The sequence below is a fragment of the Pan troglodytes genome, chromosome 13, assembly GCF_028858775.2.
Source record: "Pan troglodytes isolate AG18354 chromosome 13, NHGRI_mPanTro3-v2.0_pri, whole genome shotgun sequence".
Taxonomy (NCBI): Eukaryota; Metazoa; Chordata; class Mammalia; order Primates; family Hominidae; genus Pan; species Pan troglodytes.
This window is the reverse complement of record NC_072411.2, coordinates 35,257,767-35,284,109: the sequence shown is the minus strand read 5'-3', so window position 1 is coordinate 35,284,109 and position 26,343 is coordinate 35,257,767. Positions and strand designations below refer to the sequence as shown.

At 37.0% G+C, this 26,343-nt stretch overlaps 1 protein-coding gene across 6 annotated transcripts in view; it reads left to right on the top strand.

Annotated features, from left to right (window-relative positions):
- The window catches only part of NCKAP5 (NCK associated protein 5), a 996,333-nt gene that overhangs the window by 440,766 nt on the left and 529,224 nt on the right, over window positions 1-26,343 (top strand). For all 6 annotated transcript variants that reach the window (XR_010149730.1, XM_016949712.3, XM_016949711.3 and 3 more), the window contains exon 4: window positions 14,863-14,926. Coding sequence is in view for 5 of the 6 variants with exons in the window: in XM_016949712.3 (XP_016805201.2) it covers window positions 14,863-14,926 (64 nt within the window). In the remaining variant the exon portion in view is untranslated. The remainder of the gene's footprint in view (window positions 1-14,862; window positions 14,927-26,343) is intronic.

The following is a 26,343-nucleotide window of genomic DNA, read 5'->3' as shown; positions in this document are numbered from 1 at the left end:
TATTTGTATAGAGATGGATTATGTACAAACATACATAGTTGATAGATTTTATATTAAAATATATCTGGATGTATTAGTTTGTCAGAGCTGCTGTAACAAAGTACTGCAGATGGGGGTGGCTTACACAACAGAAGTTCGTCTTGAAGTTCTGGAGGCTGAAGTCCAAGATGCATTGACAAGGTTGGTTGCCTCTGAGTCTGCTCCATGCCTCTCTCCTGGCTTCTGGTGGTTTGCTGGCTATCTTTCTTGTTCATTGGCTTGTAGAAGTGTCACCTCAATGTATGCTTTCATCTTCACATGGTGTTCTTCGTGTGTGTGTGTGTGTGTGTGTGTTTATCTTCAAATTTTCCCTTTTTTTAAGAACTCCACTCCTGTCGGATTAGGACCCATTCTAGTGACCTCATTTAAAATTGATTACCTCTGTAAAGGCCCCTATCTCTAAAGCCACATCTGTAGTACTGGGGGTTAGGACTTCAATGTATGCATTTTTGGGGGACACTTTCCAACTCATAATGCTGAACCATAGGTGTGTTATCTGTTTTCGGAGACTGAATGCTCTGTAACTGCAGGAACTGAGTCTCACTCATCATTGTAGTTTCCATAGAGCCTAGCAAAGCCCCTCCAACTTAGTAAGCAACATAATATTTGTGGAATAGATTGATAGCATTTCCAATTTAGCCTAAAAACCACCTTTTTGGGCCCGGTGTGGCGGCTTATGCCTATAAACCCAGCACTTGGGGAGGCTGAAGTGGGAGGATCACTTGAGCCCAGGAATTCAAGATCAGCCTGGGCAACAGAGCAAGTCCGTGTCTCTAAGAAACATTTTTTAAAAATGAGTGTGGCAGCCAGGCACGGTGGCTCACGGCTGTAATCTCAACACTTTGGGAGGCTGGGGCACTTTGGGAGGCTTGTGGATCACAAGGTCAAGAGATTGAGACCATCCTGGCCAACATGGTGAAACCTTGTCTCTACTAAAAATACAAAAAAATAGCTGGATGTGGTGGCACGTGCCTGTAGTCCCAGCTACTCGGGAGGCTGAGGCAGGAGAATCTCTTGAACCCGGGAGTCAGAGGTTGCAGTGAGCCGAGATCGCGCCACTGAACTCCAGCCTGGTGGCAGAGGGAGACTCCGAAAAAAAAAAAAAAAAAAAAAAAAAAAAGAACAGGGCATGATGACCCACACCTGTGATGCCAGTTACTCAGGAGGCTGACATAAAAGGATTGCTTGAGCGCAGGAGATTGAGGCTGCAGTGAGCCATGATCACACCACTGCACTCTAGCCTGGGCAACAAAGTGAGACCCTATCTCAAAAAAATAATGATAATAAAACCACCATTTTGTTGAGCTGAACTCACCCTCGTGTGTGTAAATCATTCCACAAATGAAGGAATGTTTTAGTGTATAAACTTTCCTGTGTGAGAGTCCATCAGGGATTCCATCAGTACCTCCTTCAACTCTTCCCTTTGGAACTCACAAACCTTCTTTTTCTGAGCCTAGATAAATGGCTCAAGCCTCCTCACAGATACTATGTTGGGGCCGTTGTCAAAACAGAGACAGAATGAGATTTCAGAGGCATAGATAATTGAAAGTCGTGAAAACTAAATTAGTTGTCATGTAAGGGCTATCGTCACCCCCTTTCCCCACAGGTATGTAATGCTCCTTAGGAGATGATTAGCATGTTTGATTAGCATGTTTTTTTCCCTCAAGAATTCCCTTTCCATATTAAGCTACATATAGTTCATCTGTTTTGAATGTTACCAAAATTGATGGAACAACTTGAACATTATTAATAAAGTTCTGTTGTTTTTAAAAGTTTGTCTTAATTATCAGACATAACACAAACCTAAATTTATTTTAGTGGAATTTTAAAATTTAAAGAAGAAATATCAGGGTGGCAAAGTGGGGTTGCAGAGGCAGGGGTATACCTGGAAACATAGGGAATTCCAAGTTTCTTAGAGAGCATGGCAACATAAGGAATACCCATTCAGAAACCTAGATTTTCCACAATAATTAAGAAATTAAGTGTTTCTTCAATGATTTATAAGAAGTATATATCTCAAGGAAAGCTTTTTTTTGAAGTGTTTGACTTTACACTCGAGGAAGAGGTAATTGCAAGAGTTAAGATTAGAAATATCTGTATTAAAATTAGGCGAATTTTTGCTCTAATATGTATTTTAGAAACATTTTAGGTAGGAGTGCTTTGGGATTTCACTCTGTACCAGAGAGGAGGAGGAGAAAATGGGTTACTTTAATTCAGTATTGTGCTAAATTCAGGCTCTTCCAACTTTATCAAAAATTTGGGGATGAAGCCCTTTGTCAGATGAGTAGGTTGCGAAAATTTTCTCCCATGTTGTAGGTTGCCTGTTCACTCTGATGGTAGTTTCTTTTGCTGTGCAGAAGCTCTTTAGTTTAATTAGATCCCATTTGTCAATTTTGGCTTTTGTTGCCATTGCTTTTGGTGTTTTGGACATGAAGTCCTTGCCCACACCTATGTCCTGAATGGTAATGCCTAGGTTTTCTTCTAGGGTTTTTATGGTTTTAGGTCTAACGTTTAAATCTGACAAAGGGCTAATATCCAGAATCTACAATGAACTCAAACAAATTTACAAGAAAAAAACAAACAACCCCATCAAAAAGTGGGCGAGGGACATGAACAGACACTTCTCAAAAGAAGACATTTATGCAGCCAAAAAACACATGAAAAAATGCTCATCATCACTGGCCATCAGAGAAATGCAAATCAAAACCACTATGAGATATCATCTCACCCCAGTTAGAATGGCAATCATTAAAAAGTCAGGAAACAACAGGTGCTGGAGAGGATGTGGAGAAATAGGAACACTTTTACACTGTTGGTGGGACTGTAAACTAGTTCAACCATTGTGGAAGTCAGTGTGGCGATTCCTCAGGGATCTAGAACTAGAAATACCATTTGACCCAGCCATCCCATTACTGGGTATATACCCAAATGACTATAAATCATGCTGCTATAAAGACACATGCACACGTATGTTTATTGTGGCATTATTCACAATAGCAAAGACTTGGAACCAACCCAATTATCCAACAATGATAGACTGGATTAAGAAAATGTGGCACATATACACCATGGAATACTATGCAGCCATAAAAAATGATGAGTTCATGTCCTTTGTAGGGACATGGATGAAACTGGAAACCATCATTCTCAGTAAACTATCGCAAGAACAAAAAACCAAACACCGCGTATTCTCACTCATAGGTGGGAATTGAACAATGAGATCACATGGACACAGGAAGGGGAATATCACACTCTGGGGACTGTGGTGGGGAGGGGGGAGGGGGGAGGGATAGCATTGGGAGATATACCTAATGCTAGATGAGGAGTTAGTGGGTGCAGCGCACCAGCATGGCACATGTATACATATGTAACTAACCTGCACAATGTGCATATGTACCCTAAAACTTGAAGTATAAAAAAAAAAATTGCAAAAAAAAGAAAAAAAAAAGAAATTGGGGATGAAAGCATACATTATTCTAATGAAAGCTCACAGTTCCAAGTAGAAATAAAAAGGAGAAAACCCAGAAGGACAAATGCACTTCTTCACTGGATATTTACTACCAATATTATATGGAGCATCTAAAATGTACAAAATGCTACACATATGACTGTTGTAGTAGGGAGTACAGGTAGCTTGTGTGGTTTTATTGGCTTATTTTGTCAAGATCTGGAACATGCAATTAGTTTCTGATATTGAATATGAGCGAAGGCGTTTGTAATCTTGCCTCAAGTCAGTGAGACCATCTTTGTTCTGAAGCATGATCGTTCATTTATTAAGGATATGTTTGTGCTCTGGATGCAGAAAGACCACAAAGTCACAGCCTTCTAGGGACTTACCTCCCACTAGGGAGATAAATAGGTAAGAAGGCACTTGTTACTTCATGGACTGCATGAGTGACTGTATGGATGGAGAAATGAACGAATGAATGAAAATGTGGGTGTCATTCGAGGCACCGTTCTTGAGAGCAGAAGAACAATTTTGAGAATACATATATAGGATAAGGATGTAGAGGGCTACGTTTTATTTTCCAGGAGCTCCAGAAAGCTACTTAAGGACAAGCCTGTGGATAACACACCTTCAGAAAGTCAGGCCACTAAAATTAGGATTTTTGTTAGTTTGTGTTTACTAACTATCTCTGTATTCCAACACACTGAATTCTTTAAAAAGTCTCTGTGTTAATTTTTGGGAGGATTGGGGTACATTCCTTAATTGGCATAGTGCAATTTATTAAAGTCTTGTGCTTTTCCAATGTTGGTGAGTTTTACATGCCAGTCCTGTTGAGTTTCCTGCTGACTGACCTCACTGCACAAAATCCTGTGAAGATCCACAACTTAGAACACGCTCTAAACTTACCGACTTTTATGCTTTATGGATGTTGATAGAGTCTCCTAAAGCATATAATCAGAGTGATTTTGTTGCTGTTTTAAAGTTTTGGGGGCAACAGTGATGTTACGTATTGGAAAAAAGTATATAAAGACATTTCTTTCATATGAGTTGCGGCTCTAAAAGTTTTCTAAAATCTCCTCTCACCCTGTCAGAGGGGATGAGTAATTAAATGATCTGCCATGGAAAGGCTAATTAATTTAACCATTACTCAGGGACTGCCGCCGCTGGTCTCCCCATCTGCCCACACGACAGGTGCACCTGGCACTCGACATTGTCATGGCCTCTGCGGCGGGTGACTCCCCAGGGCACTTCTGTGTGGAGAGAGAATGGGTCTTGGCCTCCTCAGAGGAGCAAACCTGTTCTCCCCACATGCATACCAGATCGCCACCGGGCTCTTATTCTTGGGATCCACCAGAAATGGGGAAGGTTGATGATTAATTGAATCTTCTGTTTAAGATTTTAGTGTATGACTCTGTACCCCAAGGCATAAATGAGAGGAATCATCTATCTAATTTCAATATAGACATTTGGTGATATCTTCACAGGGAAACAATATGGGGTGGAGGGGGTTGTTAACTGAAACAAAACCTATGCCTGAGCATAGGTTTATATTGGGAGTTTGATTAGTATTTTTCTTCTACTCTGCAAAAATGTGGATTTATAGTATTTGGAATTCAATGTGTTCCTGGAAATTTGTAATGGTGGTTTTCCCATTGATTCACATTAAAATGGTCAAAAATGTGTTGTGTCCATGGATACCCCAAATTCTTGCATTATTTGTGATGACCTCACTGGCAGTAGAGACAGTGGTAACAGGCTACAGAGGCACAAGTTCTAACAAATAGGATTATAGCTAAATATATATTCATTGCTATTTTACATATTTGTTAAAGCATGAATGGCCATATTTAAACTTTTGAGCAGTGGGATAATAGGCATGCTTTCCAGCCTGCATGAGCAGCCTCCATTTATCCATGGAAGGCAGGCATTGCTGCATGTTAGCAATGTTGACCAGGAGCCTCCGAGGGCCCTATGACCTTTTTAGAGATCCACGGGGTCAAAACTGTTTTTATAACTATTTTGTTTAAATAAGAATACTAAGATGTTATTTTTAAAGAATATTTTAAAAGAATTTTTATAAGAATACTTAGAATTTTATAAGAATACTAAGATGATATTTGCCTTCTTTGTTCTCATTCTCTCATGAGTATACAGTGGTTTGCCAGAGTCCACTCCATATGTGACATTGCAGCATATTGAATGTATTAATAGAAGCAAATATGAGAATCCAGATGTCATTTTTGTTACCTAGATATTAAAGACTTTTGCAGAAGTATAAAACAGTGCCACTTGTTTTATTATATTTTTGAAAATTATAGTCATATTTTATAATTATGTTTATGTTAACCTGTAATATAATTACTATTGCTATTTTAAATTAATATATATTTTTAAGTTAATTTTGGAGATGGTAAGTATCAATAGACATAACTGACAAAAACAAAAGCTCTTTGGGATTCTCAGTAATTTTTTTGCAGAGTGTAAAGGGGTTCTTAATCCAAAAAGTTTGATTAAGTTTTATATCATAGAGATGATAATAATACCTACCTCATGGGATTCTCTGAGGTTTAAGTATATCATGTGAAGTGTTTAGAATAGTGCCTGACATAGCAACTATTCAATAAATATCAGCTATTATGGTTATCTTTTTAAATGCAAAAGTAAAATAGGTCCAGTATCTCTCAAAGAAGTGACCTGGAATAAAATCCTGGCACCAAAGTGGCAGACCGTGGTGCTGAACAAAAGTCTAACAGCATTGCATTCAAAAGACTTAATGAAGTTAGAGAATAACATAGAACATGTGATAGACATTCTTCCTAATTAAAATATTTGTGAGGACAGATCTGTTCTCCTATGTAATTTGTTGCTGAAAAGTCTGAAATTGAAAAAATCTTAGAAATAGCAGAAAGTGCCTTCTTATTTAAAGGAAGTCCAGATTTGATCTTTTGATAAAATAGCCACCTACCATGTTTTAAAATCTGGCTTTGAATACAGAGTGTTGTACTTACTGCGTCTTATGACACTCGTGTGTAGGCATGTGCGTAGGCATGCTTTCTCTGTCTATCAATCCTGAAGTCTTTGAATTTGGAACTGTATTATTATTTGTGTTTATTTCTCAGACTCTAGAATGGTACCAGGCCTGTAGTAAACTCACATTAAGTGTTTGCTGAATGCATAAAAAGTTCCATTATTGATGGATTATATAGTTTCAGTTAGCAAAATATTCTGAATTAATAAAAACCAATATAGGTGTATTTAATACATAAACGTAAGTAAGTTTTAAATACTTTATAGAAACTTAACCTAAAAATCAAAACTAACATGAACCTAGAGTTTTGTATGGAGAGTATTATGGGATTCTTTAATATCACAATATCTTTACCACAGTAAAGGAAACTGACTTTGGATTGCTAAGATGCCCAAGAAAATTTTTCCTTTTTAAATTCATATGTAAGCATGTTTATTTGTTATACTTTATTTTCCTAGAAAGATCAAGTGATCACACAGATCATCCTGCATGTTCATCAACTCACAGAGTATTTCACATATTAACAGTTTGCTTGACGTGAGCTGGATTCATACCTTTTAAGTGCGTTGCATATATAGGGTATTTGGGACCGTGAGACTTACAATGAGTAGAAATAATTCTTCCCACTTACACTAAGTGCCGTTGCTGCTCTTCCATCAGGGCATCTTCACAGGGGCACCATCTGCCTGGTGGAGAGTGGGGCACACAGCCTCTCCATTCTCTCCCATTCAGGTTGGGTACAAGTCCTGGGCTTCCTGAAGAGTGGCAAGGGAACATTGATTTGTCTCCCAACAGGCATGCCCTGGGACACTCCCGCAACAGATGGCTCTGTAGCACCCTGCAGCCTGAGGTCTCCACATAACACAAACTGAATATATTCCTCCTCTGCAAGCTGCTTTCTCCTTGGGGAATGCTTTTTTTTTAAACATGCAAACCTTGCAGGTCTTTTCTGAATTTTACGAATGCCAACATCCTGTTGGCTTCATTGGGAACACTATTTCCACAGGCTTAACTTGCAGAGGTGTCAGTGGTATTCTGAAGAATATATAAGAATATATAAAACCTATAAAATGTTGTTTATGATCTTTAGTTCAGATAGTCTGGGGCTATATTGAAGGGCTTTAGAAACCTGGAACTAATTCTCCATTTGGATATAAAATTGAGTAAGAAGAGTAGCTCTGTTTCATTCTTCCTGGAGAGAAAAGTTGTCTTTACATTTAACTGTAAGAGAAGTAAGTACTGTGGTCTCTTGTTTCATCGTTTGTATGTTCTTTATATTCTTTTTTTATACCTGTTCAGTAAATAAGAATCCACAGCTCTTGATAAAATATCCCTGTGCATTTGTTTGGCAATCATAAAGTCAATACCCACTTCATAATGAGCTACTGGCTTTGCCACAAACAAAACAAAACAGTGATGCATTGCAGAAGCACAGTTGTCTGTTTCCAGCAGATGAACTGAGGCCTTTAAATGGGAGCAAGGGTGTATGTGTATGTGAGTGTATTTAATTTGTCTTGGGTAGCTTGCAAATCCAGCATTCTTTATTTTCTACACAAAGCTGTTTATATGAACTGTGAATTTGCATGAAAAAGATACTAGTCCCAATTGGTTTCACACATATATTGGGACCATGGAGGTTTGAAAATATGGCGTGCCAGGCACTACTAAACGCAAGGACAAATGAGATTCTGTGAAAAAGACAGGGCCATTTATTTTTAATATTTTGATTGAGTTGATAATTTGATTCCAGAAATAACATCTAGAAATACTGAATATTTTATCATAGAAGTTTTTACCATGTCAAGAACTTCACCACTTCCTTAGTTTTAGAAAAGAAAGACCCTTTCATACAAAAATAACATTTTCATGCAAAAATAAAATACAAATTCTACTTAAAAAAAAAAACTCCAGCTGATGTAAAATGTACACACAAGGACTTGAAATATTTGGAATATACAAGTTACTGAGGAATCCCTTATTTGTTGTGTTTTAGCATTGGAAACCCACTTTTAAAAGGGAATATAATTCAGAAGCCCAATATATAAAATAACTTAGAGTTGGAGTGCTCTTGCTGTTGTGGGACTTAGCTGCCACTGGCTTTGCCCACTGACTCCATGGGAGGCCCCTGAACTGTCCCTTGGACCCCTGAGAGATCTTTGCTGGATAATCTAATAGGTTGCATTTCCTGCATAAATGTCTTAAAACAATTATGGAGCATGGTCCCCAAAAGACATTAGTGTTTGCTGTTCTTGCAAATTCTGCTCCTTCATCACCTAGCTGCCCTGAGTCAGGGTAACTTCCAGTTGTCTACACCTAAGCAATTTCCCCAGTTGTCGATACGGAAGGCTAGCAGCCGGGCTGGGGTTGGGGATTGCCTCCCCTGTGGCCTACACTACTCTGAAATTTTCCATGTTTGCATCACCTGTTTCCACGTGGCTGTTTGAATTTGGGCATTCCTCCACTCATGTGGTAGGTCAGATATAAAACGGTGTTTCTAGTTTTTATGTATTTTACTCTCTGTTTCACCAAATCAAGTGGCTAGAATGCTGCCCCTTTAGAGATAGCCCATTCGTGTTGATTCATTCATTTTGTTCCTTCTTTATTGAATGCCAAAGAATATAATGTGTGGACAGTCTACAAAATTTCATGATTTATTAATATAGTATTTTCCTTTTTAAAAACTATGTAATGACTAAAACCATTATGGTTTTCTTTCAAATTGAATTAATAAGATTTGAGAAGCACATTACAGTGTGACAGTCCTAATAGTTTATAAAGGCCATCTCTTTTAAGCATAAAGTAGTGATGTTCCTAACATTTACACTGTATTAGGACTCTTTTATCATTTAGTAGGATGGTGGGGATAAGATTGGCTTTTGATCTGTTCCTGGAAATGTCTCTTTTATGTTACACTGCTCTTGTGAGAAATTAACATACCATTAACATATATATTAAACCTTTCTCTGAAGCTTCAATAATTAAGAATGAGGATTCAAGGCAATTTTCTAGAACATTCTTACATTCCTAGTTCCGTATCTGTCTGTCAGTTGAAGTTCTCAAAGTTTGGTCCTGGGACCCTGGGTATCTCCAAGACCCTTTCAAAGGAACTGCAAGATCAAAACTATTTTTGTCATAACACTAAGATGATATTTGCCTTTTCCACTCAGCTTCCATGAGTGGAGTTTTCTAGAAGTCATATGACATGTTCTGTCATAACAGATTAAATGCTGAAGCAGATGTGAAAATACACGTGTCTTCTATTAAGCCAGACGTTAAAGAGAGTTGCAAAATTCTAAAGCAGTATCACTCTTCTCACAAAATTTATTTTTTCCCTTTATTTGCAAAGTGTATTTTTGTTTTGGAATTACTGTTTAGGATGACTTTTAATAAAAATGTTTTACTTATGTTGGCATGGGTTTATTGGCTTTTTGGTGATTTAATAAATATTTTAATAAATTACATTTTTATTTATATGTCATAAATATCAATAGATAATAACCCATAACAACAAAATCTCTTTGGGATCCTCAGTTTTTCTGCATACAAAAGGATCAAATATTTGAGAACTCAGTATTCAAATATTTGGGACCTACTGTTCTACAGTCCCCTCATTCAGTGCTCTTACTTAGGAATTTACTCTGTTGAAGCTTACTCAGATATTTATCTGGTGGCCTATGGAAGTTGTACTTTTCGTAATTTTAGAATGTATGTAAAAAAGCTTTTGTAGTTAACCAGAACCAGAGGATACCCTGTGGGAATCAGGGTATATGTGTGCAGTGTACCTGCATTATGTACTATGTAAATGCAAGATGGTAATATTATTTAAAATTCTGTTATACCAGGCGAGTTGGTATTAGATTCTGTAACTGATTCCTCATTCAGCAAATCACAAATATTTATTTTGTTCCTACTAAGGGGCCTTAGTAGTTGTTAAAGAGATGAACTAAATATAATCTCCACTCAGGCAACCGGCTGTTACAGTAAGATACTAACTACGCCACAACTGACCACCTGCAAAAATGAATGGATCATCATTTTTGGTTGCTACTGTTGTGGTCAAGGAGGAATTTATGGTCTTATTTAGAGGAAAAATATATTGAATAAACAGTCGAGTAAAATATGAGACAATGTGTTTAACATACTTTAGATGAGAAGTTAAATATCTCCATGTTTCAGTATACAGAGAAAAGAGTGTGGCAAGTGAATTCAGGTATTGGTGTAGGAAGTTAATTATCATTAGCATCAAAGTAGCTTCTGGTGTTCTGGCAGTGTTTCTGTTTTTTTGTTTAGGTGGGACTAATACGGACATGTTCACTTTGTGATTATTCAGCAACCTGTGCTTTTATGATATTTTTCTGCGTACTTTATACTTCATTAAAAAAGTAAAGAGAAACTTTTAAATTTAAAATATCCCATTACTGGGTATATATCCAAATGACTATAAATCATGCTGCTATAAAGACACATGCACACGTATGTTTATTGCGGCATTATTCACAATAGCAAAGACTTGGAACCAACCCAAATGTCCAACAATGATAGACTGGATTAAGAAAATGTGGCACATATACACCATGGAATACTATGCAGCCATAAAAAATGATGAGTTCATGTCCTTTGTAGGGACATGGATGAAATTGGAAACCATCATTCTCAGTAAACTATCGCAAGAACAAAAAACCAAACACCGCATATTCTCACTCATAGGTGGGAATTGAACAATGAGATCACATGGACACAGGAAGGGGAATATCACACTCTGGGGACTGTGGTGGGGAGGGGGGAGGGGGGAGGGATAGCACTGGGAGATATACCTAATGCTAGATGAGGAGTTAGTGGGTGCAGCGCACCAGCATGGCACATGTATACATATGTAACTAACCTGCACAATGTGCACATGTACCCTAAAACTTAAAGTATAATTAAAAAAAAAAATCTCTGTAACATGTTAAACTGTTTGCAGTATGTACTTAAAAACGTTTGTCCAAAGACTCGTTGCTTATAGTGACTTCTTATTTTGCCTTAATTTACCAAAGCTTCTCAATAGGTGCCTCTCAGGTCCGAGGCAATGAGTCATTTGATGCTGAATCTTCGGTTGGTGAATAATCTATCCTTTATCTTTCTAGTAATGTATTATTATAATGTTTTTAATAAAAATAACATGAGCCAGTTGTTTTTTAAAAATACATGTTTTGAGAAGTTTTTTAATCAAAGTAGTACATGCACATACTTTGGAAATCAAATGCAATGGTAACATCTGTAAGATGTACACACTGCCTTCCCTACCTCTGCATCTTACTCCTCCGACACAGCCACTCTCCTTCTTGTAGATCTACCTTCTAAGTTTTGCATCCTTGTATCTGAATAATATGCCTGAACTTCTGTTTCTATATCACTTTTAAACATTATGTATTATCTTTCTATTATGGAAGATAAGAATTTAGTGTTTCTGTACCAACTGTTTCTCTGTGCTTCCCTTTCTCTACTTTTTTCACTAAATAGTAAATTAATTTAGTTAATAATTAAAATGATAAATGTCATTCACAGCTGAGTCTAGTAGAAGTTTAGAATTGCATTTCTAGAATAACTTTGTTTTTACTAGCATGAATAATTGTCACTTCCTGCCACTGGCTTACGTTTTCATGTTCCAATTTCTTGTTCTTAAGCTTTAAAATAAAACTCTACATCTCTTCTCAATACTTACGAACACGTAGGTAATTTATTTTGGTTCAACTTTGTTTTATTCTTGGAGTCATCCTCCTGAGGCTCTCCATCCTCTTGCTGCAGTCCAGATTGGTTATTCTCTGGATTCTTACACAGCTGTTGTCCAGGAGCTTCTTTTTACCAAGAAAAGAAAAAAAATCCAATTATTTATTGGATTTCTTGTTTCTCGTTACCTAGTCTTGCTCTTTATTTGGTAGAGTTATATATATCAGTGAATAGGAATTTATAGATTTATTTGATACAGATTTTGACGGTGTAATAATATTAAGTCTTTCAATCCATGAATGTGATATATGTTTCTATTAGTCTCCTTTAATCCTTCTTGGCCGTGTTTTGTAGTTTTTAGTGTGGCCGTCTTGCAAATCTTTTGCTAAGTGTTTTAATTTTTGACATTATTAGAAGGAGATGCTTTAAAATTTTATTTTCCAATTGTTTGTTGCTAGTAAAATATAATTAATTTTTGTTCATCAGCTTCTATCCTCTGACTTTGCTAAATTCACTTATAAGTTGTGTAGTAAATTTCATCAGATTTTCTACTTAGAAAATAATGTCATCTGTAAATAGAGACAGTTTTACCCCTTCCTTTTTGATATCCATGTATTTTATTTCTTTTTCTTGTCTTATCAAACGGTATAGGAGTTTTGCTTCTATTTGTACTTTATATAAATAGGAAATATAGTATATACATTTTGTACTTGCTTCTGTTACTCAACAGCATATTTGCAGTATTCCATACATTGTTGTGATTAAGTGTAGATTATTCCTTTTCAGTGTTGTATAGTATTCCATCATGTAACTATGCTAAAGTTGGCATATCTATTCTATTGTTAATGGGTGTGTGCATTTTCAGCTTATAAGATTACTAAAGTGCTGTTATGAACATTCTGGTACATGTCTTTTGGTGAACATATACTTATAGTTCTGTTCAGTTTAGACCTCAGAGTGGAATTGCTGGTTCATAGAGTATGGAGTATGTGATTCTCCTGTTTTCTTTGACTTTATAAGTATTTGCCAGTGTTACCTCTATACTACATTTTTAACAGTTTCTGGGGAGAGAAGAGATAAATTCATGTGTTTAATTTTCATATTAAAACAGAATTCATTCATATCCTTCTTTTTCAATTATTTGTTCCCTTAATTTGTTCTTTTCATTGAACTTATTTGATCTGTTCATCAGAACTTGAGTCAGAGAACACACAGGAGCTTTCTGCCTTGATTACTTGGCCTCTCTACAGAGGCACGTGGCTTCCATCCCTTTGTGGCTCCTTCCTATCTACTCTGTTGCCCCTTCTTAGAAGTGTACTCACAGGTGCTGCCACAGGCTCCCAAAACTTGTATACCTGGAATGTCTCCTAGTCTAGTCTCCCTTCTTCTAGTCTGTGCCTTTAGGTATTTATTCAGAGAGAACTATTTCTACTAAAAGACTGCCCAGCTGCAACCAAACAAAAGCACGTGTCTTCTTGGTAGTCCTAGGCAATTCAAGGATCCAAGCACTTAGGAGAGAAGAAGTTTTCACTTCTCTTTTCCCCAGTGGGAAAATTTTCTGGGGATTGAACTGCATCCTTTATGTTTGCATATAGCTGATCCTGGGCAAAGAGAAGACTAAGGGATGAAATATCACTCAAATAATTTCTCATCTTGATAGTAGTATAGTAGTAGAAGAATATCAGGGGAAATACTTACTAAAGCTAACATTTTAGGGATTACCAGAAGAATTCACTTACCCCTGTGACATCTAATCAATTATTTTAAAGAACAATTGAAAAGCTGTCCAAAATGCAGTCATCTATCACTTTACAAAAGTATTCTAAAAATTTTGGTGAATATTGGATATATTTTAAGTGAAAGCAGAATTATAAGGGATCTAAAAATGAACCCCATTGTTAAATAAGGAGTACTAAAATAAATAATCTGATTTTTAAAACTACATTTTATATTACCTACACACTGAAGAAATGATAAGCAGACTTTTTATTTAGGCTTTGAAGTAAGGAAATCTAAAATTTGATTCCAAAAAACTACTATATACCAGCTGAGGACTCAGTGTATTAGCCTTTTTGGGCCTCAGTTTCTTCATCTATAAAATGGGCATAGTGAAATCACCCATGGGATTGTTGTCAGGCTCAAATGAGAATAGGTGCATTGCCCAGCATGATGCCTGTTATGTAGCAAGCATGCAAATGATTTTCTATTGTTATTTTAAAAATAGTAAGGAGTTATATTTTGTTTGCTTCTTAATATTATTGGTGTGGAGAGCAATAAAAGAAATAAAAATAATTAAAAATGCTTAAGCAAAGTTGATAGAGAAAAGTCAACTAAAATACTATAGCCATGAAAAATTTATTTGTGAGTGATATATGTTAATGAACTAAAAGCAAAGCATCTACTCACCATTTAACGTTTATTTGGCTATTGTAAAATCTATGGCAAATTTCATGACACTCAATGAAAACAACGCATTCATGACCAATCAGTTTAAATATTTATAGAAAGTATAGAGGAGGAAGTGAGCTAAACCAAGGAAGGAATTCCTCTAGAGACCTCAAAAGAATGTTTCACGGCCATGCCCGTGTCGCCTCTACCCTGAGAATGGTCAACTAATCATGTGTTTTTGTTTCTTCAGGGAGAAGTTGGCAGTGGCCCGCCTACAGCGAGAAGTTGCCCAAAGAACAAGTGAGGGGGCCATGGTAAGTCCTGACTGCCGTCCCCTCATTCCACAACATCCAGAGGTCTCTGGCTTGAAAGCTACTTTGCCTCATTAAGGATATCTAAGGAAAATATTTGCTTGCAGCAAACTTAATGATATTTTGGCAAATGATGTACTTATAATAGAATTTATACAGCTCTGCCATTTGCCATCAGAGTGAGAGATATTAATTGAAAAAAAAATGAGGCTTTAAATAAGATATTCACATGTCCAAGGATTATAAGGCTTTGTTTTCTGAAGGTCAGACTTCCAGCAGTGGGCACAATGTCCACAAATGAGCAACAGTTCAACATAATTCAAACCTCTCAGCTCTTTGAACTTAAAAAACAAACAACAGCCATCTTAGTGTTCTGAAAAAAGAACACCAAGATGTTTGCTAATGTAATTGTCTTTATTCTTTTCCTTCTCTTCACTATTTGCAATATATTTTTCCTTGTCCTTTTCAGCTTGTGCCATTTGGAAAACTGATGTTTCCTTGTATTTTGAATTGTACTAAAAATCAATACAGTTATTTTGGTCCATAGCAACTTCATTTTATAGACTGTCTTTGCCGAAGTATCTGCCTCTGTGCCTCTTATAACATCAGAGATGACTGTCTGGGGACCTGGGGAATGCATGCGTGGAGTAACTGCTGTTGCTACTTCTGAAACGAAAATACAGCACCAGATTTATTTTTTCCTCCACTTATGGAAAAACAATGGAATGTGTGCAAGTTTTCAGTAAAAGAATTAGATAAGTAGCACATTTTTATACCCTGAAGGCTGCTTCCATTTGATTTCATGAGAGTTAATTGACAGGCCATCCACTGAAAAGGGTAAGACATTTGTAAAATATGCTGGCCTCATACTTCTGTCAACAGGGAAATCAAAGGGCTAGAGTAAGATGCCAAATGTTGAGTGGGGTCTGGAAGGCACAGTGGCCCTTGAACATGCTAAAATACTTAGGAAGGTGATCACAGTGTTTATTTTGCTAGGGATCTTAATGCAGAAAGAATCTTGAATGTTCAAATGGCATGAAGAAACATTCACGGCTGGGTGTGTGACTCACGCCTGTTATCTCAACACTTTGGGAGGCCGAGGTGGGCAGATCACCTGAGGTCAGGAGCTGGAGACCAGCGTGGCCAACATGGTGATACCCTGTCTCTACTAAAAATACAAAAATTAGCTGGGCGTGGTGGTGGGCACCTATAATTGCAGCTACTCAGGAAGCTGAGGCATGAGAATCATTTGAACCTGGGAGGCGGAGGTTGCAGAGAGCCGAGATTGTGCCATTGCACTCCAAAGACCCTGTCTCCCAAAAACAAACAAATAAATAAGGAAACATTCACAAGCATCTTTGAGCAATGAAATGGAAACAAGAGGGAGAAAATAAAGGCCTAGTTGGATGGTGGACTGAGCATTTCCAATCTGGACTTTTCACTGCATTTCAAAATGTTGATGGGCTAGGTCATTCTGTAATGTTTCAGTCTTTTGTTTAGGACTAGCTCCTGCTCACCACTTCGTCAGTGATGTTCTAGTTGAATATGAGGAAGTAACTTAACTTTCGTAGGTCAGTTTCCTCATCTTTAAAATGGGAAGGTGGGAATTTTGTGATTCCTTTAACTTAGTGGATCATGATTTTGAGCATTTGCCCGTGTGAAGTTTTCGTGATATGAATCTCTTTCAGGTAATAACTAAATTTCATTTAAGCTCACAGGAAGAACAGGCCTTGAAAGAATGAACTTTAAATCTTTCTCACTCTGACATTGAATGTACTTGAGTTGAAATGATCTCAGACAGCTGTCTAGTCTTTTACAAAGACAAAACCCCTTTTTAAAACATTATAGAAGTTCAGTGTAGAAAATACCCAGAAAACACAGGCACAAGGACAAGCCCAGTTGCTCAAAAAATGACTTTGGAAAAGTTACGAATGTTTCATTATTCTAATTTTAATTATGGTAATGAAAAATCACACGTTTGTATTGACTGGTTAGGCAAATGTTTATAAAAAACCGTTTATTATGTGCCCAGCACTATTCTAGGCACTGGAGAAAGAGTGAACACAGGCAAAATCTGACAGCTTACAGTCTAGTGATTGGTGAGACAGATATTCAATGTAATTAAAATGTTAGGACATAGAAGCAACTATGAGAAAATAAAAGAGCAGGGTAGGGGAGTTTGGTAGTTATAGGGGCTCACCATTTAAAATAGAACATGCATAGTATTGGGAGGCCATTGGAGGAGGATCATTTGAGCTCAAGAGTTTGAGCCTAGCCTGGGCAACATAGTAAAACCCTGCTCTACAGAAATATAAAAAATTAGCCAGGCGTGGTGGTGCACACCTGTGATCCCATCTACTTGGGAGGCTGAGGCAAGAGGATCGTTTAAGCCCAGGAGACAGAAGTTGCAGTGAGCCATGATCATACTACTGCATTCCAGCCTGGGTGACAGAGCAAAACCCTGTCTATAAATAAATAAATAAAATAGAACAGGCATAGTAGTAAATCACTGAAAAGTTAATATCTGAGCAAAACCTGAAGTAGGTGAAGGAGTTTTTACCATGGGGATGTCTGGGGGAGGGGGATTCTGGCAGGGGTATCAGCAAATGTAAAGGCCTGGAGTGCCAGGGGACTGCATGCGGGCAGGGCTGGCTTGAGAGGAGTGAGGGGAGAAGGTGAAGAGTAAAAGAGAGAGAAAAAAGTGATGGGGTTGGGGGGGTAGGGAGGGTTGGGGGAATGGGTGCACCCTCAAGGTCTCAACGGATCCCTGACTCATGCTTTGAGAGATGGGAACCATTGGAGGGCTTCTAACAAGGCCTAAGTATTAAGTGATTGAACTTAATACTATTCATATTTATTCTTATCATCTCCCTTCCCATTCCATGATTTGTCACATTTCAATTCCTTGGAGACACCATGAGCCCTGACTTTCATTAATTTATTTTAGTTTTTCTCCCTCTTCCTCAGTAACTATTTCTCCCTGTTCCTTTGCATAGTCAAACTCTTCTGAGTTTTCTATTTAATTATATGCTTCAGCTTTTCTGCTCCTAGAATTCATTTATTTCTGAAGTCCTGATTCTTTCAGTATCTGACAGCTCCTAAAAAATCAGGCTGTTCTATTAATCCTTTAAATTTAATTATTGCTGTTACAAGGTTTGTTTCACAGAACTTTTGTTACGTCTATAGCAGAAATGGAAAACAGTTCATCACAGCTAGATCACCATGTGTATTTAGAGACTACTGTTTATAGTTTTTTTATATTTTTATTCACATGAAAGGAAAAATGGTATAGAAGAAATTATGTAAGCAGTCTTTACATAAAAGCTATATAATTAAATTGAGGCTGATATTTATTTTTAAAGTCATCGACAAACCTGTTATAATCAAAATCTTCAATACAAAGCATGCCTCTTTAAAATTTGGTTTTATGCAATAAATCTCTACACTTACAAGTTTTAAGATAGTCCCAAAGCAGCATTTTGAGAGATTTATTTTACATTACATTACATTATATTATGTATATTATATTATATTATATTATATTATATTATATTATATTATATTATTTATTTTTGAGATGGAGTTTTGCTCTTGTTGCCCAGACTAGAGTGCAGTGGCCCGGTCTCGGCTCACTGCGACCTCTGCCTCCTTGGTTGGAGCGATGCTCTTGCCTCAGCTTCCAAAGGAGCTGGGATTATAAGTGCTCACCACCACACCCAGCTCATTTTTGTATTTTTAGTAGACTTGGGGTTTCACTAAGTTGGCCAGGCTGGTTTCGAACTCCTGACCTCAGGTAATCCCGCCTTGACCTCCCAAAGTGCTGGGATTACAGGCATAAGCCACCACACCTGGCTGAGATTTCTTTTATTTTTTAATAAGCTTTTAATTTTGAAATAATTTTAGATTTACAGAAAAGTTACACACCTGCCTACCCTTTACTCTGTTTCCCCTAGCATTAAACGTCTTACATAACTATGATGTAATTGTCAAAACTAAGAGATTAACATTGGTATACTACTACAATTAAACTTAAGACTTTATTAGAGCAGTTTTTCTAGCAATGTTCCTTTTCTGATCTGGGATCCAGTACAGGGTACCACACTGCATTTTCTTCTAAAAAGAAGATGACTTCTTTTTAATGGCTAAGTGAGCACATATGTAGAAGTAGAAGTAATGTGAGCTTGAAAGTGAGACCAGCCTGGATCCAAAGTCCATCCCCACCAGTAGTTACCTAAGTAATGTTAGCTTGGACATGTTACTTCACTGTTTTTTTGTTTGTTTGTTTGGTCAATTTTGTCTGCTTTTTTGTTCTGTTAACTCAGATCTTTATTTTTGGCAACTTTCCTCAGCATACTAGATGTTTTATATTTGTTTTCTTTGTTCTTAATTTCCTCTTCCAGGAAATAAATGCCACCACTGTTTTTCATACTTACTCTTCAGTATTTTTTACAAACTCTCTGAGATTATATTTCTGTTCATTCTGGGAGGTTGTTTCAGCTTGTGCTGAAATATCACTGGCTCAGTTTACTGAGAGGCCTCTTCTGTCCTTAACACTTCAGTGTTGTCTTCAATATTGGTATGCATAAAAATGGTCCATCCTACCCCAAGAGTATGAAGGTATTCATTCTCATTATCTTCTAGAACTTTTACAGTTTTATTAATGTAATTTTTTGCAAATTTCAGATGGAATTATTTTGACATGAGGTAGAGATCAGAGAGAAATTTTCCCCCAAATTAATAGCTAATTTTTCGACATCATTTAATGAACAGTGCAGCCTTTATTACTACCCTTACCATATTACAAATGCTCATATCAACCTGCATCAATTACTTGACTGCTTATACGTTTCTGTTGAAAGTTCTGTTACGCAAACTAGTCCTGAAAATAGAAAATGAGATCCTCAACTCACTTTTAAAAAATAAACACTTTTTTTACAGAAAAATTGCAAATATAGTCTAGAGTGTTTTTGTGTATCTTCTACCCAGTTTTCTCTATTATGAATACTTTACATTAGCATGGTACACTTGTCATAGTTGATGAGCTAATATTGATACGCTATTAATGAAGTCCATGCTTTATCCAGATTTCTGTAGTGTCCTTTTTCTGCTCCAGGATCCAATCCAAGAAACACATTAAATTTACTTATCATACTCCTAAAGCTTCTCTTGGTTTTGACAGTTTCTCAGGCTTTCCTTGTTTTTGATAACTTGGTAGTTTTAAGAAGTACTGGTTAGGTTTTTGTGGCATTTGTCTCATTGGGATTTGTCTGATGTTTTTCTGACGATTAGATTTGGGTATATTTTTGGGAAGTAAACCCTGAGTTAAATTGCCATTTTTTATCACACCATATCAAAAGTATATATTATCAACATGACTTGTCACTGTTTTTTTGTTTTGAGATAGGGTCTCTCTCTGTTGCCCAGGCCAGAATGCAGCGGTACAGTGTCAGCTCTCTGCAGCCTCTCCTGCCGGGCTCAAGAGTTTCTACCACCTCAGCTTCCTGAGTAATTGGAACTACAGGTGCAAACCACCATGCCCAGATAATTTTTGTTATTTTTGTAGAGACAGGGTCTCGCCATGTTGTCCAGGCTGGTCTCGAACCTCTGGGCTCAAGTGATCTGCCTGCCTTGGCCTCCTAAAGTGTTGGGATTACAGGCATGAGCCACCACACCTGGCCCAGCTTGTCACTGTTGAGATGAATCTTGGTCATTTGGCTGAAGTAGTGTCTGTCAGATTTCTCCGCTGTAAAATTACTCTTTGCCACCCCACCACCCTTTCTCTCCTGTACTCTTTGGGAGGAAGTCACTATGTGTAGCACATACTTATGGACATGGGAAATATGCTCCACTTCATTGAGGGTGGAATATCTACAGAAATTATTTTGAATTCTCCTGCATGGGATGTTTGTCTCTTCTTCCTTATTATTTATTCAATCATTTATTTATATGACTGCATTGGTATTTATTTTATACTTTGCATTGTAAAGCAGTACTGCTTTATTTTTTGGCTCAATTTATCCTAGCTTTTGGTCTTTCTGACATGCTCCCATCTTGTTTTTTGTTGTTGTTGTTGTTGTCGTTGTTGTTTTTCCTTTTTTTCTTAGCACTTCTTCTTTCTTTCTGGCATTGTAAGATGCTCCAGGCTTATCTTGGGTATTTCTTACCCCTGTCTTAGAATCAGCAATTTTTCCAAGGTCACCTGGTTCCTGTTAATGGACAGAGTTATTTGAAACCAAGATCTTGGTGCTGTGTACCAGCCCACATTTATAAGGCTTATTTAAAGTGGTATTTATTCCAGGAATGCAATGACTGCCTAACATTGGAAAAATCATTAATATAATTGACAGTAATAATAGATTAAAGGGGAAAACAAATCTCAATACACATATATCGGGGAAACCAGCCCCCCAAAAAGCCCTGTAGGTCCTTTCTATTTTCCCTAAGTGTCAGTTGGTCTGAGAAATAAAGAGAAAGAGTACAAAGAGAGAAATTTTGCAGCTGTGTCTCCAGGGGTGACACCACATATTGGTAGGACCATGATGACAACCCTGAGCCGCAAAACCAGCAAGTTTTTATTAGGGATTTTAAAAGGGGAGGGGGTGCATGAACAGGGAGAAGGTCACAAGGATCACATGCTTCAAAGGGCAATAAAGATCACAAGGAGAAGGCAAAATTAGAGTTACTGATGAGGGTCTATGTCCTGCTGTGCATGAATTGTCTTGATAAACATCTTAACAGGAAACAGGGTTCGAGAGCAGAGAACTGGTCTGACTGGAATTTACCAGGCTGGAATTTCCCAATCCTAGTAAGTGTGAGGGTACTGCGGGAGACCAGGGCATATTTCAGTCCTTATCTCAACCGCATAAGACAGACACTCCCAGAGCAGCAGTCTATAGACCTACCCCCAGGAATGCATTCCTTACCCAGGGTTATTCCTTGCTGGGAAGAGAATTCAGCGATATTTCTCCTACTTGCACATCCGTTTATAGGCTTTCTACAAGAAGAAAAATATGGCTGTATTCTGCCTGACCCTGCAAGCAGTCACCCTTGTTCCCTGAATATTGCTGTTATTCTGTTCTTTTCAGGGTGCACTGATTTCATATTGTTCAAACACATATTTTACAATCAGATTTCATATTGTTCAAACACACATGTTCTGCAATCAGTTTGTACAATAGTGGTCCTGAGGTGATGTACATTCTCAGCTTACAAAGATAATAGGATTAAGAGATTAAAGTAAAGACAGGCATAAGAAATTATAAGAGTATTATTAGGGAAGTGATAAATGTCCATGAAATCTTCACAATTTATGTTCAGAGATTGCAGTAAAGACAGGCGTAAGAAATTATAAAAGTATTAATTTTGGGAACTGATAAATGTCCATGAAATCTTCACAATTTATGTTCTTCTGCCTCGGCTCCAGCTGGTCCCTCTGTTCAGGGTCCCTGACTTCCCGCAACACACATAGTATAAAATATTTGATAAAATGTAATATTAGTTTATAATTTTTTTAAAAAATGGAAATTTCCTTAAATTGATAAAGGATATCTCCACTAAGAATCTTTAGTAAACATTGTACTTAATGATGAAATGTGAGAAATATTCCTGTTAAAAACCATAACCAGACTAGAACGCCTTCTGTCATTGCCTCATTTTATTGTTGTACTTCTGATCCTAGCTACTGGAGTAAGAAAAGTAGTATAAGAGCTGGGCAAAAAGCATAGTTTAGATTATTTGCAAGTAATGATTGTCTAAGTAGAAAATCTAAAGGAATCTTTAGTCAAAATTTAGAAGATTGCTGTATATAAAATGAATTAATAGAATTCCTACATATCAATCATCAGCCCTTAGAAAATATAGTTTTAAACTATAATATTTAAAATAGTAAAAAAGGCATATAGGAATAAATCTAAGAAGAAATGTATGAGATATTGATGGAGAAAATTATTAATGGATATAAAAAGAGATATATATATATGGCATATTCATGGAAGGGAAGATGGAATACCATAAAGATATCAGCTTACCCCCAAATGATTTATGCTTTCAGTATAATCTTAATGAGAATCCCAAGAAGGTTTTCACAGCATTTGGCAAGCTAATACAAATATTACTATGAAAATATATAAGTTTAAATACATATGACAAGATTATAAACGAAGATAATGGGAGGATATGGTGTCCCACTACACTTGAAGATTTATTTTGAAGGTAAAGCAAATTAGTGTGATGTTGGGACAAAGATATTCAAGTAAACTAGAGAACAGAATGAAAAACCTTGAAGTAGACCCACACATATATAGGAATATATAATGGAAGTAGAATTACAATTTAGTGAGAATAAAATGGACAATTTTAAAAGGCTTCTCTGACAATTTTTGTCTGCCTGTCTATCTATCTTTATCTATCTATCTATCTATCTATCTATCTATCTATCTATCTATCTAATTTCAGAGTCTGGCTGTGTTACCCAGACTGGAGTGCAGTGGCACAACCTGGCCCATTGCAACTTCTGCCTCCTGGGCTCAAGCGACCCACCTGCCTCAGCCTCCCAAGTAGCTGGAACTAAAGGCACACACCACGATGCCTGGCTATTTTTTTTTAAATTTTTTTGTAGAGATAAGGTTTCACCATGTTGCCCAGGCTGGTCTAGAACTGCTTGGCTCAAGGGATCCACCAGCCTCAGCCTCTCAAAGTGGTGGAATTACAGGTGTGAGCCACCATGCCTGGCTTGCTGTGACAATTTATATAGTAAATGATACCATTTCATTGCTATCAAACACCATGGCCAAAAGTAAATTTTGGATAAATAAAAGACTTGTAAAATATGCAAAGCTAGCTGGTAGGAAAGTGTCATGACCAATAAACATTGAAATTTCTCTTTCAGAAAAATGCACATTGTAAGTCAAAACATCACTGGGTTAGCACCCCATGCCCATTTATTTGGGAAAACTTTAGAAGTCTGAAAACATCAGTAGGCAAGGATATGTAGAAATGGAAATTCTACATTGTCAGTGGGAGTTTTAATTTCTGTTTCCCAGTAAACTTGAAGCCAAAACACAGCCTGTGACCCAGCAATCCCACTTACATGTTTCAGTCCTAGAAAATCACTAACATATGCGAAACGTGGCTCATATAAAGATTTACTCTTTAGCACTGTTTCTAAAAATGAAAAAGTTAAACAATTTCAAGTCCCCTCAGGAGGACAAATGAATAAACTGATTTCTTCAAACAGTGAAATAATATCCAGCAGTTAAAATGAAGTCTATCTGTGTGTGTGAACTTGGCGGATGTTAAAAACAACATAAAAAAATCTAACATGTATGGAAATAACACACGCCAAATTTGGATACCTCTGATGGGGGGGAGTCTTCATTTATGTCCATTTATTTAATGTTTTGATGAAGCAGATATCCTAAAACTGTTTAAAAATTGTGAAATCTGAATGGTATTAACTGATGTCTCATTTTGTGAGTATTTAAAATATTTTATCAGTATCAATCTGATAGAGAATTTAAATAAAAATGCTGAAATTAAAAATAAAACCATAATACCATCAGAAAAGAAGACACAAGAAAGTAGAAGAAAATATTAGCTTTCCTAGGGGAAATTTTAGAGAATATGTTTTTTCATTTTTATGATCTGGGGATAGTGAAGGCATGTCTAAGCCTGACACTAGGGTCATAAACTGTGAAGGTAAAAGATAGAGAGTAGATATTGTAAAAAGCAATAACTTCTGTTGAGCAAAAGGTTACATAAAACCAAGTTAATAAATTAAACACCCTCTTTTTTATTCCAACAGATAAAACACTTGTAAAGAGATAAAATTCTAGGAATTTGCAAAGAAATCTTCAGAATAATGCTGTGGATTTATATAGCTGATTTAGTCCAACTTTAAACTATCTTTCAAAAGTTGGAATAGTTTGAAACCTTTAGATTTTTCTAGTATTCTTTCAAGGAAAAATACTATTCCCAAAGATCGTATTCTTTTTGTATAGCACTCTGCCCTCCAGGTAACCCCTGCTGACTCCAGGACTGCCCACACTTAGATTTAGGTAAATTCCTCCCTTCTTTTATTCCAAGTCAGATACCGGAGGCAGAGATAGCATTCTTCCAGGAAACATGGAGATTTTATACTGGTTTGTTCCATTTTCAAATAAGGCAAGAATTTTAGAAGACAACTTTCTTTTTTTTTAATTATTATACTTTAAGTTCTAGGGTACATGTGCACAATGTGCAGGTTTGTTACATATGTATACATGTACCAAGTTGGTGTGCTGCACCTATTAACTCGTCATTTACATTAGGTATATCTCCTAATGCTATCCCTCCCCGCTTCCCCCACCCCATGACAGGCCCCAGTGTGTGATGTTCCCCTTCCTGTGTCCAAGTGTTCTCATTGTTCAGTTCCCACCTATGAGTGAGAACATGCGGTGTTTGGTTTTCTGTCGTTGCGATGGTTTGCTCAGAATGATGGTTTCCAGCTTCATCCATGTCCCTACAAAGGACATGAACTCATCCTTTTTTATGGCTGCATAGTATTCCATGGTGTATATGTGCCACATTTTCTTAATCCAGTCTATCATTCATGGACATTTGGGTTGGTTCCAAGTCTTTGCTATTGTGAATAATACCACAATAAACATATGTGTGCATGTGACTTTACAGCAGCATGATTTATAATCCTCTGGGTATATACCCAGTAATGGGATTGCTGGGTCAAATGGTGTTTCTAGTTCTAGATCCTTGAGGGATCGCCACACTGTCTTCCACAATGGTTGAACTAGTTTACAGTCCCACCAACAGTGTAAAAGTGTTCCTATTTCTCCACATCCTCTCCAGCACCTGTTGTTTCCTGACTTGTTAATGATCACCATTCTAACTGGTGTGAGATAGTTTCTCTTTGTGGTTTTGATTTGCATTTCTCTGATGGCCAGTGATGATGAGCATTTTTTCATGTGTCTGTTGGCTGCATAAATGTCTTCTTTTGAGAAGTGTTTGTTGATCTCCTTTGCTCACTTTTTGATGGGGTTGTTTGATTTTTTTTCTTGTAAATTTGTTGAAGTTCTTTGTAGATTCTGTATATTAGCCCTTTGTCAGATGGGTAGAATGCAAAAATTTTCTCCCATTCTGCAGGTTGCCTGTTCACTCTGATGGTAGTTTCCTTTGTTGTGCAGAAGCTCTTTAGTTTAATTAGATCCCATTTGTCAATTTTGGCTTTTGTTATCTTTGCTTTTGGTGTTTTAGACCTGAAGTCCTTGTCCATGCCTATGTCCTGAATGGTATTGCCTAGGTTTTCTTCTAGGGTTTTGATGGTTTTCGGTCTAACATTTAAGTCTTTAATCCATTTTGAATTAATTTTTGTATAAGGTGTAAGGAAGGGATCCAGTTTCAGCTTTCTCCGTATGGCTAGCCAGTTT